The sequence below is a fragment of the Gobio gobio genome, assembly GCF_949357685.1.
Source record: "Gobio gobio genome assembly, chromosome: 12".
Taxonomy (NCBI): domain Eukaryota; kingdom Metazoa; phylum Chordata; class Actinopteri; order Cypriniformes; family Gobionidae; genus Gobio; species Gobio gobio.
In genome coordinates this window covers 52,933,347-52,948,035 of record NC_137105.1, presented here as the reverse complement: position 1 = coordinate 52,948,035, position 14,689 = coordinate 52,933,347, and the positions used below count along the sequence as shown (strand labels likewise).

At 42.5% G+C, this 14,689-nt stretch overlaps 1 protein-coding gene across 6 annotated transcripts in view; it reads right to left on the bottom strand.

Moving 5' to 3' along the window:
* Window positions 1-5,060: 5,060 nt before the first annotated feature.
* akap7 (A-kinase anchoring protein 7) overlaps window positions 5,061-14,689 on the bottom strand; it is a 37,445-nt gene continuing 27,816 nt past the window's right edge. For 2 of the 6 annotated variants that reach the window (XM_079831290.1, XM_079831291.1), the window contains exons 8-9: window positions 10,218-10,253; window positions 7,151-8,174 (exon numbers count right to left, since the gene is read on the bottom strand). In XM_079831290.1, coding sequence (XP_079687416.1) covers window positions 8,002-8,174; window positions 10,218-10,253 — 209 coding nt within the window. In that variant the 3' untranslated portion in view covers window positions 7,151-8,001. Of the gene's footprint in view, window positions 8,175-10,217; window positions 10,254-14,689 lie in introns of all 6 variants that reach the window. The other 4 variants (XM_079831293.1, XM_079831294.1, XM_079831292.1 and 1 more) reach the window with 2 other exon arrangements.

The window sequence follows — 14,689 nt, the reverse complement described above, 5'->3', positions numbered from 1 at the left end:
TAGATGCACTTTTATGATGGGCAGATGCACTTTTATGATGGATAGATGCACTAATAATGGATAGATGGACTTTTATGATGGATGGAGGCACTTTTATGGACTTCAAAACAGAAACAGCCATTCACTGCCATTATAAAGCTTGGACCAGGACATTTATTAATATAACTCAGATTGTGTCCGTCTGAATGTCATATACACAGGATTATTTTCATTTTCGGGTGAACTATCCCTTTAATGGCTTTATTAATGCACACATGGCTTTGTTCAGAAAGCAGCTGGACTCGTACGGTTTGAAGGATTTTGGGGAAGTTTTAGAGCTTAAGAAGATATTTAGTCAGTGTTACATTTCAATTAGCCCTTGAGTTAATAAAAACAAACAAAAATACATTTACAGTAATGCAATTCAGTCTTTAATAAAAGCATTTGTGCTTTGAAATCCCTACAGTGGAGCCCACAGAATTACTGTACTGTGAGCTCGATCTGTGTGTGTGTGTGTGTGTGTGTGTGTGATTTCCAGAGCATGTTTTGAAGCCTCGCCGTCAGAACACACACAGCCGGTCGGACTGAGGGGTATTTTCCTCTCCGTGCTGTAATTAGCAGCACATGAGCAGCAGCAGATCTCCTCATACAGCGGTCATTACACCACTGAGCGATACTGCAGTCATTATGAACAAGACGGCAGAGGAACACACGTCCAGCTTTATAAAGTATAGCCTGTGTTTGATAACAGGGTAACTGAGGCGAAAACAGGCCCTGTGTGGCGTCATTACCCGCTGAGATCCGCCTGAGGAAAACACAGCTTTAAAACATTCATGATCAGGAATGAGTGACGGACAAACCATCAGGGCTTTATGTTTATACATGCTTTAGAGATCGGGAAGGGTAAAAGAATCAATCATTTACACCGCTGGCTGCTTTTGATGGAGTGTAGAATACCTTAAAACATGGAGGAAAACATGTGAAGTGTTTCTGAAGGCTCCATTTCAGCAAAATATTTAAAGTGGTGGGTCTAATGTTTCCTGCATTCTGCCTCATTCACACTGTTAGAGTTGATTCTCATGATAAACACGGACAACATTTCAAAACACGAGTGTGACGTGCCAAATACTCAGACATTTTTTTAGAGTATGGCCCTGTATGACATCATGAAGGCTGGAATTCCTTATATGGGCACTTCTACTGGATGAGCACACACACACACGCGCACACACACACACACACACACACACACACACACACATATAACCCAGAGCGAGAGTCCGTCCATCACTGAGCTTCGTTTGGGTTACGGCTCCGGCGTTGTGTTTTTAGACACGAGATCAACAATGTCACTAAATAAGTGTGTGTGTGTGAGGGAATGATCACCTTGTTCAGCTTCACAAATAACCCAGTGTTAAGGGAACAGTGGATGCAGTTTGTGTTTCCAGAGTTCTGCAAGTGTGTGTGTTTGTGTGTGTGAGTCTGTGTGTGTTTGTGTCCCAGTCATGAGTGGAAACCGCAGGCGGTGAGTGTGTGTGTGTGTGTGTTTGTTCCCAGTCATGTAAACTGCAGGCAGTGAGTGAAACTGATCAAATGTGTGTGTTTTGTTGGCAATCGGTGCGTAAGTGCATAATGTGAACAACACCAACGTATAGTGTGTGTGTGTGTTTGTTCCCGGTCATGAGTGGAAACCATGTGTGTGTGTGTGCATGTGTGTTATGATCCTTTAACTAATTTAATCGCCAAAAACATCTTTATCACGTTGAATGCGTTGATTTTGCCCATTACATTAAAATGTAACGTTCTTTAAAATTCTGACAACCAGGAAAAAATTATATTTATATTTGGTGTAAATTTGGTTTCTTATTTGTTATTCAAAATAAAATCACACACAATTTTGAACTGTGCTTAGACATAAATAAAACAAACAGTGTACAAATACTGTCTAGTTTGACCGCATCTCACTTCAATGTCCATTCGTTGAACAAGAAAAAAAAGATTTTTAATTTTTAAACTTAATTTGTATGCAGAGATTCATACACATTCCCTGTAAGGGGTTATTACAGAAAACTGCACTTATTAATAACCCCTTTATTAATAAATAATTTCAGACTGAGCTGTGAATCCGCTCCGTTTCATCGGGTATTGAGTGCTATACAGTCTCAAACATGATCAGATCACTGAAACCACGTATAGTGAAGCCCCGCCCACTCACCTGTCAATCAAATACTGCCAGACGGCAACATGTGGAGTCATGGAGACTGATGCTGTCTGGCAGTATTTGATTGACAGGTGAGTGTGAGTGAGTCTTTGAGCGTTGTGTCAGTGTGTCAGTGTGTGTGTTGCTGTAATTCAGGTGTGAGTCACACTGAAGATAAGCGGTCACTGGGTTTATGAGGCTGACCGATGGACACTCATTAATGCATCACTTTATGTTTATGGCATCTGTGATAGTCTGAACCAAACGGCCAAAGTGTGTGTGATGTGGAAGCATTTACAGCCAGGTGACGTGCACACACACACACACACACACACACATACGTCCTCAGATCTTCTCTTGATAAACCCAGAGCCGTCCGCTTGTGGGAAGAGCTCATGCTGGACTCTGGACTCTGAGCCGGTGATGATTGAGAAACCGTCTCCAATGACACCATAAACTGAGGCAGGGTTTCCTGGGAACGGGTCATGTGTGTCTGAAGGACTTCAAGAGCATGACAGTGAATGATCGCTTTGAATCAAAGATCTATCTGTGCTATGTTTCCATCCACCGTTTTTTTTAATGCAAATTTTGGGATATCGCATAAAAAATGTACTAAAATCTGTGATAGTCTGTGATATTGCCCCCAATGTCATTCTGGGCCAAACTGCTTCCTGTTTGCAGAGTGGTGTGGTCTTTTCATCTGAATCCACATCTCTGATTTAAAGAGTTGGTCTCTAAACCCCTGATGTAAGTCTGTAAGCGTGTGTGTATTCTGGGCATATAATGGGGGACTATTTTAGAAACCATGTGACCGTTCAAACGCACCATCATCCTAACGTTTGGAGACTTTATCTGATCATACACTCAATGCTGTGTTAAAAATAACCCAAGTTGGGTTGAAAAGGGACTAACCCAGCATTTGGGTTGTTTTAACCCAGCGGTTGGGTTAAATATTTGCTTAAAACAACCCAGTTGCTGGGTTAGTCCATTTTCAACCCAACTTGGGTTATTTTTAACACAGCATTTTTGGAGTTATCAGCCTGTAACTCCAGTAATCAGTGTAATATTCCTCAGTGTAGATCAGCTGTTCTCTGTGTGAATATACAGTAAAGTGTCATTTATTCCTGAGTTTATCATCATTACTGCAGTCTTCAGTGTCTTCACTAATCATTCTCATATGAGCATCTGATGATCAACACATTTATGATTATTATCAGTTATTTCCAGGATTCTTTGATGAATAGAAAGTCCAGAACAACAGTATTTATCTGAAATAGAAACGATTGTAACATAAATCTTCACTGTCACTTTTGGTCAATTTAATTCGTGCTTGGTGAATAAAAGTATTAAACAATTTTTACTGAGGTCAAACTTTTGAAAGGTAATTAATGTGACTATACCCTCATTTATCAACAGTGCGTAGGAAAGGTTCTAGATTTTGTCCTACGAATGAAATTTACAATGTGTACAATAAAATCTGTATTTATCAAACGTGCGCACACACTTCTTACACACACGAGTACACAATCGTCTGAAACCTGGAACATGCTGCCTTCAGAGGACACACTTCAAGGCAGGAAGGCATCAAGGCACGTCCGAATCTAATCTTAGCTTCACTTCCTTCATCTGATGGAGTTTGAAGGCAGCATGTCTGTATCCTTCACTGCCTTTGATATCCCACAATCCTGTGCGTTCCATTCTGTGACAGTTAAGATGGCGTCCGAAAGTTGCGTTTGCTGGTCAGTTTGTGTGTAAATGTACGTTTTTTACCAACATTTTCCACTTCTTATGTAATTTCTAGCGATAAATGACTACTGTAGTGATTAAATATGTGTTTAGTTCTCACCAGAGCTCTCTCTATTGTGCTGTAGATCATTAAACAGTTATGCTAAAATCTAAATATGTGCTCGTTTGAGTCGGATACATTTTCTATCCGATACGAAAACATGCGTATTAACTACGCGTCACATAACCGCGTTCCCAAACAGCACATCAGCCTCTGAAAGCAAGACAACCAGACACAAATCATTTATTATATATGAAAATGATTATATATGGTGGCTTCTCCTGTTCCTCAGATTATTTGTGATGATTATGTTCAACTCACTGGATGGAAACGGTGCTTTATTCGCAAATGTTTTATGCGATATTGTAATTTTGCACAGAAGTTACATTCGCTACTTTGGATGGACACATAACAATTGTCTGATAAAGCAGCGAGACATCGAGTCACTGCCTAGGTTTCAGACGCAGACATTGCTGATAAATCCCACATGTGTGTGTGTGTGTGTGTGTGTGTAAGTATCACGCTTGTTCATGGTCATTAGCATTCAGAAACGCCTCTAATAAACCATATATGGGGACAACACTTCAATTTAAAACTCATGTGATTGTGTTTTTTCCTCACCACAATTATGGCAAAGAAGAGGAACTTCACAAACACAGAATGAGTCGCGCAATGACTTGACTCGCAACAAATTGATTGATTTTGACGAATTGATTTTCTCCGGAACGGCTGTACGGCCGAATCAAATTCTGCTGCATTATTTTCCTGTTTAACACTGTGAAGTTGCTGTGAAACACTCTGCATTATCTTGACACATGATTTGCACATCAACAGAACGAAACCCTTTTTCATCTCCATCATTAAATGTGTTGTTTTTCTGGCGATGTGAGAGCAGTCTAAGGCGATGAATCTGGCGATAGCTTGAAAGCCCTGTTTTACTCCGGCTTGTTGAGGATTGATCGGTAAGGGAATGGGATGTAGTTTGGGTCCAAGGAAATAATTGCGTCCAACCTTTGTCACAGCCGTCTCTTATAGGGTTTGACACCAATCACACATCGTGTTTTGTAATTAAAGGAAACACAGGACACATGTGATGTGCTTAATGCACACTGTCTTACATGCTTTTAATGTGTAGTGTCGCTGTTCTAGCACTAGGTTCTGCGTAAGCTCAGAGCTGGGCTTATATTTACACACATTTCTACTAGGGCTGGGCATCGATTCAGATGTTCCAATTCGATTTGATTTTGATTTGCAAGCTCTCAAATCGATTCGATTCAACTCAATGAATATAGATTTAATACAAATACTATATTTATAAAAAAGAACAGTAAACAAGTTTACAAGTGGATAATTAAAAAGAAATTAAGAGCCACAAAAATGTATATTAAACTCTCTTTAGTTTAGGTACTCTTGTGTACATTAAAACAGAACCATCTCTATATTTCAAATGCATACAATTATGTTAAATACAATACAATTTTGATGCAACTTTATTCAAAAAAAATTATCTGAGAAGCATTTTATACAATTTTGTTTGTATGGATATTTTGATATATTTATTCTAAAACATAAAAAGGATATTGGATGATTTTCAGCAATTTTCATGGGAAAAGGGATCGAACGAGACCAGTTGAAACTTTAACGGCTATATCTCAGAAACGCGCCGGCGAAACCGGCTGTAATTCGGGCGATCGTAGTGCCTGACGAGGCCTGTCGAGGATTGAGGCCGTAATGGGCCGCGCCTCTCGCTCCTTTGTAACATCGCGCAAGGCCAATAAGAGGCTGACCTCTAGCGGAGAAGACTAGTGATTAGATTTACCTTAATCTTATGTTCAATGTTTGCAGAAATAAATATGGGGGGAAATCGATTCACGGCGTTTCAGAATCGATTTTGAATCGACCACTTTTTTAAAAACGATTAATCGAAAAAAAAACATTTTTGCCCAGCCCTAATTTCTGTGTGTAAATTGGCAGATCCCACACTTTGCATGAAACTGTTCTTACGCACAGATCTGTGCACACACACTGCTGATAGACGAGGGCCCTGATGTTTGAATATGAAATAATTCAATGCAAAACGTATATAATATACACTAGGGCTGTGCAATATATCGAAATTATCGAAATATCGCAAATGTACATATCGCAACGGCACGCAATATCTGAATGATTTTAATAGGCTACTTCAACATTGTGAAAAGTGTATGTTTTAGGTTGATGCGTATATCAGAGAATAGACTGAGCACACGACTGATACTTATGTGACAATAACTTGCCAAAAACAACTCCTTGCCGTCTCGTGTGTGTGTGTGTGTCTGAAACACACACTGAAACGTGCGCACAAGCCGCCTCTCTGAGAGTGTGTGATCCCTTCAGTTCTGTTATTAAGCATTAGGTCTTAAAGTGACAGCCTGCTAATACTATAAACCTGCCGCTGTCTGTCAAACAATAACTGCTGTTTTCAGTTCTTATTTTTAATAACAAAGATAAATTAAAATAACTCAAATAATCGTCCACCCCTAGTTCAGGTGTCTTTGTGTACCTGGATGTTCTTGATGTTTAAGTTTTAGGTTGATGTAACTATATATTAGCAAGTCACGCAAAGAGTTTGTGGTATTTAAATATTGGCATTACATTTTTTGTTTGTTTACATTGATGTTAAAATTATATTGTCAGATTTGTGACATAGATTTTTGCTAAAACACTGCTGGTCACTTTCAGAAGTTGTAGCGATGCTTTCTTTTCCCAGAAAGAATGTGAAACACATAAATGGTATCATTCTCAGTTTTTAAATATTTTTTTAAATAGATTTTACATACTTGAAGTAATATTGTATCGAATATCGCATTATTTAACAAGGATATCGCATTTTTCTTCAATATCGCACAGCCCTAATATACACATGATGTGGAATATGACCAAGGTAGATCAGATGAGTGTATGAAGTTTGCGCAAACGCTCTTCCAGACGGCCTGCTGTGATCTAATGAGCAAACGGGCCCTAAGAGACGGCGTATCCCTGCGTCTGCGCTCCACACACTCGCCTCGAGAGCGTGTGTGTGTGTGTGAGTGTGTGTGTGTGTGTCAGACGCGGTTTCTCTCGCGCTCGGCAGACGGCAGGCAATATGCTCATTCAGAGGAAGAGGAACGCGGAGAGGGAGGTGTTGCAGTCTCCAACATCACAGTCACACACGTCATCTCGTCCTTTATTTGAAGAGTAAAAAAAGTGACAGATGGGGAAACAAAAAGCCAAATGATGACATCATAGAACTGTTTACACTTCATCGATACGGGAAACTCAAAGACGTCTCATACGCATAAAAAGACACATTTTTAAGGTCCTGGTGAAAATATGAATCAAACAAAACAAATGTTCTTCAGTAATATAATAGTGTGATTTCTCTAAGGCCACGGTGGGTGCTCGTCTGACGCATCACTGACACCAAACGCTCATGTTAAAAACCAGAACCGGCCTCACTTCAGTGTGTGTGTGTTTTGTACATCAGTGAAGGTGTGTGTGTGTGTGTGTGTGTTACTTTGGGATGGTTCCTCCGCTGGACACGTTCAGCTCCTGCCGGATCTTAGCTTGAATGTTTGCTTGTGCTAACAGTGTCTTTATAGCCTGTACTTGTGTCCGCCCGCGCTCTCTCTCCCAATCCATCCTGCTCGCAGCGCACACACACCCTACGGCACAAACAGTGACACACACACACATCAACAGGTCATGTTCATAGAGTCACAGAGTTCATGAGTCTGGCTTTGGATCGGGCTGCTGGCCTGCAGGTCTCAGTCAAACTGAGCAGTTCCCTGTGATTGTCGGATGTGGAAATGACAAAGCGACAGTGACACGCGCCTCCAGACACACGCGCGCTCGTTCAGACTCATCCCGGAGGATCCGGCACAAAGGAAAAGGAAAACAATAGGAGAGGGAATTGAGTCCGGTGTGTGACTTGTGTTCACACTCGCCGCTCTGCTCTACAATCCCGCTCTGCTGCGTTTGGACGCCCGCCGGCAGGTGGAGGTCAGGGGTCGCGGGGTCATTTGGTGCTGTTGAGTGTGCCGGCGGGCGCTGGCGGACCCTCGTCTTTTGGCGCGGCGCCGTTCTGTTGGGTTTCCTCCATGTACTGCTGCACAGCCCGCAACACTGCGTCTTCAACCAGCTGCTTACTCAGACTCACTAACTCCTCATCATCCGGCGCTTTCTTAACACCTACACACACACACACACACACACACACACACACACACACACACACACAGAGCTGTCAGTGAGAGCTACACACACACACACACACACACACACACACATCACATGAGCAAACACACGTCTACCTCGGTCAGCGTTACAGCTGCTAATCATCTCAGTAACTCTCAGCTTCAGATGCTTTATAAACAGGAATATCAATGTAGGGATGCACAGATATAGACATTTGGACTAATACAATTCATTCAGCTGATGTGGTCACTAACGTTTGGGGTCGGTACGAGTTTTAATGTTTCTGAAAGAGTCTCTTCTGCTCACCAAGGCTGTGTTTATTTGATCAAAAATACAGTAAAAATTGGGGAATATTATTATGATTTAAAATGTTTTCTATGTGAATATATAGTACAGTGTAATTTATTCCTGAATTTCTCATCATTACTCCAGTCTTCAGTGTCACATGATCCTTCAGAATGAGGATCTGATGCTCAAGAAACATTTATAATTACTATAGTTCATATTTTTGTGGAAACTGTGATGCATTTTATTTTTCAGGATTCAGAGCAAATTTCTGATTTTGTTCATATTTTTTATGTATAAAGACAACATAAATAGCGATGAAAGCCAAAATATTAAATGTCACAGATGTGTATTGACTGAGTAATCCCTGTCATTTTGACCCTCCTCTACAGAACAGTTTTCACCTGAGATCTGGAGGCAAATTACAGGCGTGTAAACATGACTTTAGAAAGATGGCAGCATCTTTATTTTATTGTCACACAGAGATTGGTAGATCTATTAGTGAAATCTGTTGACTTTATCAATCTGTGTGTCATTATATGCCAACGGTGAGCGCTCAAACATGGGGAATAAGCACTTCTGCTGTGTTTTGACTCAAGTTTGCATGCCTGTAACTCCAGAAGTATTAAAGATATCTCAATATCCTTTTAGATTCTGGTTCTTGACTAACTTTTCTTTTGGTTTCTTCATTTTAAAGACCCTTGATGGTTCAGACCCAGATATATGTAGATCTCAATGCGGCTCCATGAGTAAACTGGTCAAGTTCAGTGGTCGAAAAGCAAAAACCAAAAGGATAGTTTGTAAAGAATCAGAATCTGGAGCCGCGTTAGGATCTCCATATCTCTGGGATTGAACCATTGAGGGTCTTTAAAATGGAGATTCCAAAAGAAAAGTTTGTTAAGAACCAGAATCTAAAAGGATATTGAGATATCTTTAATACTTCTGGAGTTACAGGCATGCAAACTTGAGACAAAACACAGCAGAAGTGCTTATTCTCCATGTTTGAGCGCTCACCGTTGGCATATAATGACACACAGATTGATAAAGTCAACAGATTTCACTAATAGATCTACCAATCTCTGTGTGACAATAAAATAATGATGCTGCCATCTTTCTAAAGTCATGTTTACACGCCTGTAATTTGGCTCCAGATCTCAAACTGTCATTCTGACCCTCTACAGAACAGGGATTACTCAGTAAATACACATCTGTGACTCTAACTATTCTGGCTTTCATCACTATTTATGTTTGTCTTTCTACAAAATTTCTTGTTGAGTTGACACGGAATGACCCTACTGTAAACTTTTGTACATTTAATGTGTCCTTGGTGAATAAAAGTATTAATTTCTTTAAAAATATATACATACTGACCCCAAACTTTTAAGCCGTTTGAAATGGATAAAAGAACCCCTCATATTATCTGATTATTATAGAATTATTTGTATGTTAATGTTCATATCTGATGGGATAAATCTAACAGTGTGTGTTACACTGAAGCATCAATGTGTGTTGTGCTTTTTTTCTGTAAACTGCCACAGAAATATAATTCACAGTTTGAAATAAACCTTTATAATATGATCTGCTTCAACACATCACCAGCATATCGTGCATCCCTAACATAATGGAAAACGTCACAGTCTTTACTACTGCAAACACACACAGTGAGGGTGAATCTGCGTCTAGTGCCCTCAGTAGTAGGGCAGTGAGGGGTTGAAGTACACTACACAGAGACAGTGAAGGAGGAACACGTACTTGTCCGCGCAGCACGCTGCCTGCTTTGCAGAAGATCTGCAAGATAAACAACACATTTAGCAAAGAGATTTCCCCACAAGCACAGCATCAGAAACCATCAGAATCACACAGATGGTCTGTGATGGAGCATGACGAGATCCCACCGATTCAATCACGAGAGCAGCGGATCGGCTGATTAACTCTCCGGAGATCATGCGGTGTAGACTTCGGAACAATTAGGACGGCTTTGATTCCAGGGCTGCACGATTGTGACAAATGACATTGCTGATTATTTCCCTTGATACCGTAATTATCATGAATAATGTTGAACATGCTCAATAACTGACAGCACATCTCCTCCTCGCTGATTAGAATGGGAGTGTCATTGCAGTGCATGATGGATAAAACACCCTCTACAGATACAACAGAGAATCCAACATCATTTTAAAGAGCCTCATTATGCGTTTTCAGATATGACCTTTCATGCCGTGTGTAAATCAGCCAAAGAGCAGAGAAATGAGCTGTAGCAGAGGCGGCGTCCTTCCATTCCCAGGCCATGAAGGATGGATCCTGGAGTCTAGCCTATCCCAGGATTCATTGCACATGGGTGACGACAGGGCTCCAGACTGAGACCAAATGGAAGCATTTTGCGACCTTTTTTACTGCTGGTGCAACTAAATTTAGTTTGAGGTGGCACTGGTTCCAGCAGGTTTACTCATGGCCGCCTCGATCACGTGACACCGTTACTACACAGCACTGGAGATCCAGGGAGAAAGCCTTTGAATTAATAACATTAATAGCACTTTTATTTACAACAGACTGGGCCATCTGACCAATCAGAGCAGAGCAGGCTCTCAGAAAGGAGGGCTTTAGAGAGCCTGACGTGATATTTAAATCACATATTGTCTGAGTTGGTACTACATTTGAATGTATTTTTACTTGGCGAGCGCTAAAAGTACGTTTCTATATAGTATAAATGCGTATGTACACTCACCTAAAGGATTATTAGGAACACACACTAATATTGTGTTTGACCCCCTTTCGCCTTCAGAACTGCCTTAATTCTACGTGGCATTGATTCAACAAGGTGCTGAAAGCATTCTTTAGAAATGTTGGCCATATTGATAGGAGAGCATCTTGCAGTTGATGGAGATTTGTGGGATGCACATCCAGGGCACGAAGCTCCCGTTCCACCACATCCCAAAGATGCTCTATTGGGTTGAGATCTGGAGACTGTGGGGGCCATTTTAGTCCAGTGAACTCATTGTCATGTTCAAGAAACCAATTTGAAATGATTGGAGCTTTGTGACGGTGCATTATCCTGCTGGAAGTAGCCATCAGAGGATGGGGACATGGTGCTCATAAAGGGATGGACATGGGCAGAAACAATGCTCAGGTAGGCCGTGGCATTTAAACCATGCCCAATTGGCACTAAGGGGCCTAAAGTGTGCCAAGAAAACATCCCCCACACCATTACACCACCACTACCAGCCTGCACAGTGGTAACAAGGCATGATGGATCCATGTTCTCATTCTGTTTACGCCAAATTCTGACTCTACCATCTGAATGTCTCAACAGAAATCCAGACTCATCAGACCAGGCAACATTTTTCCAGTCTTCAACTGTCCAATTTTGGTGAGCTTTTGGAGAATTTTTTATGGGTCTAACACTAGTTAGGACCCACACAGAGCACAGGGTGAGCGCCCCCTGCTGGCCTCACTAACACCTCCTCCAGCAGAAGCCTGGTTTTCCCAGAAGTCTCCCATCCAGATACTGACCAGACTCAGCCCTGCCTAGCTTCAGTGGGAAACCAGTCTTGATATAGATTTCAGACAGAACTCAATTCTTCGAACGAACCATTTCAGAAAAAAGAGAGAAAACAGCGGATGCTGCAGTGTGTGTTATGAGAAAACGAGTGTGTTTTTGACTGGATGCATGTAAACGTACAGTATGAGACTCTAAAACAACATTATGAGTCTTTAAAATAGCATAATAGGGCTCTTTAAAACACAAAGGATAGTGTTCAGAAGCTTCTCAACTACTGCACACACACACACACACATTATAAACAGATCAGAATCAATACTTCATGGTGAACCGCATCATACTTTTGATGATTTGTTTGTGCCGCCCAATTTCATTCCATGATTGATTTGATACTCAATATCAAAACTCATGTGTCCTGTGAGACACTGACTCGACGGATGATTAAAGGACCAGTGGTCAGTCTCTGTTCATCTGTGAATATCTTCAACTTAACTCTGACGTCTGATGCTTCTCACATTCAGTCACAGTAAAACATGGAGACGCATTGAAAACACTGAAGTGACACAGCATCCAATCAGATGGCATGGCTTTAATCACGTCCCTACATGCAGAGGTTTATCTTGTTTAAAGATCCAAGCATCCCCAAACAAGACACACACACACACACGCGTGATGTGTGGTGGTGCTGGAGGAGCGTCTGCGTTTGACTGATGGCATTTCCTCAGGAAGCTCCACCTCCTGTCTGGGGTTTCCTGCGCTGTCCTGCAGGGGCGGAGGTCACGACCCCTGCTCAGACCAGTGTCCAGCGCCTCACGCTCTCATCAACCTGAGCTTCCTGAGGAACATGTGCAGTTACTGAAGGACGCTCTGTAGGACATGTGCAGTTACTGAAGGACGCTCTGTAGGACATGTGCAGTTACTGAAGGACGCTCTGTTTGTCTTCCGCCCACTTTAGTAAGCAAAGCTATTTCCAGAACTCACTCCAGTAACTGCGGCCAGAGAATCTCTCCACCGGCCCACCAATACAACACAAAAATAAACAGCGCATCACCGCCTTGGCTTTATGCATCGTACATATATTAGGCCCTATCACACACACACACACACACACACACACACACACACTCACACACAGCGCAATGTGACGCCAGACGCGAGTGTGTTCTGCTAGTGTCAGCCGGACGCAGTTCTCATGTTCACGTCCAGCTCCTCTGTGTTTAAATCTCAAATGCTCTGCTCATCTGTTCCCCCATTGGCTGAACACCAGGTGTGATCAGGAGCATTACTGGAGCTGCTATTGGAGGAACTGAAAACACTGACCAACACACACCTGCTCTAAAGACACACACACACACACACACACACACACACACACACACACACACACACACACACACACACACACACACACACACACACACACACACACACACACACACACACACACACACACACACACACACACACACACACACACACACACCTGCTCTGAAGTCAATAGTGCAGTATTTGTGTGTTATTTAAAGAGTGTGTTAGTGATATGAGCCTATAGGTGGAGCACAACACACACACACACTCTGATTATTACACACACAGGGACTCGCAGCAGCGCACACACACACACACACACACACACACACACACTCTGATTATTACACACACAGGGACTCGCAGCAGCACACACACACACACTCTGATTATTACACACACAGGGACTCGCAGCAGCACACACACACACACTCTGATTATTACACACACAGGGACGCGCAGCAGCACACACACACACACACACACACACACACACACACACACACACACACACACACACACACACACACACACACACACACACACACACACACACACACACACACACACTCTCTGGAGAAGCGTTCAGTCTCTCCTCATGTCAATAGTGAATCCTCTCATGGCTTTTAAAGCCATGAAGTCATGAAGTGCTTTGAGCGGCTGGTCCTGGAACACCTAAAAGACTCTCTACCATACACATTGGACTCACACCAGTTTGCCTACCGCAGCAATAGGAGCACAGAGGATGCCGTTTCCATGGCACTGCACTCTGTGCTCACCCATCTGGACCATAAGAACACGTATGCACGCATGCTGTTTGTTGACTTCAGCTCAGCATTCAACACTGTCATCCCAACCAAGTTAATAGCCAAACTTGGAGACCTGGGCATCAACACTTCAATGTGTAACTGGATTTTGGACTTCCTAACTGACAGACCCCAGAATGTTCGATCAGGATCCACCTGCTCCACATCCATCACTCTTAACACTGGTGTACCACAGGGCTGTGTGCTAAGCCCGTTTCTCTACTCCCTCTTCACCGCCGACTGCAAGCCTGTGTATGGAACTAATTCCATCGTCAAGTTTGCGGACGACACTACGGTGATCGGGCTCATCAGCAACAGCGATGAGACTGAGACTGCCTATAGGGAGAGATCGGAGCGCAAGGCACTGCAGCGGGTGGTGAAAACTGCCCAGCGCATCACAGGGACTCCACAACCTGCCATCGAACACATCCAGAGGAAACGCTGTCTGCATCGAGCTCCAGCATCCTCAAGGACTCCTCTCACCCAGCCCACAGACTGTTTTCTCTCCTGCCCTCCGGCAGGCGTTTCAGGATCCACCGGACCAGGACCAGCAGACTAAAGAACAGTTTTTTCCCCAGAGCTGCCTCTTTACTGAACTCAAACCCCCGTTG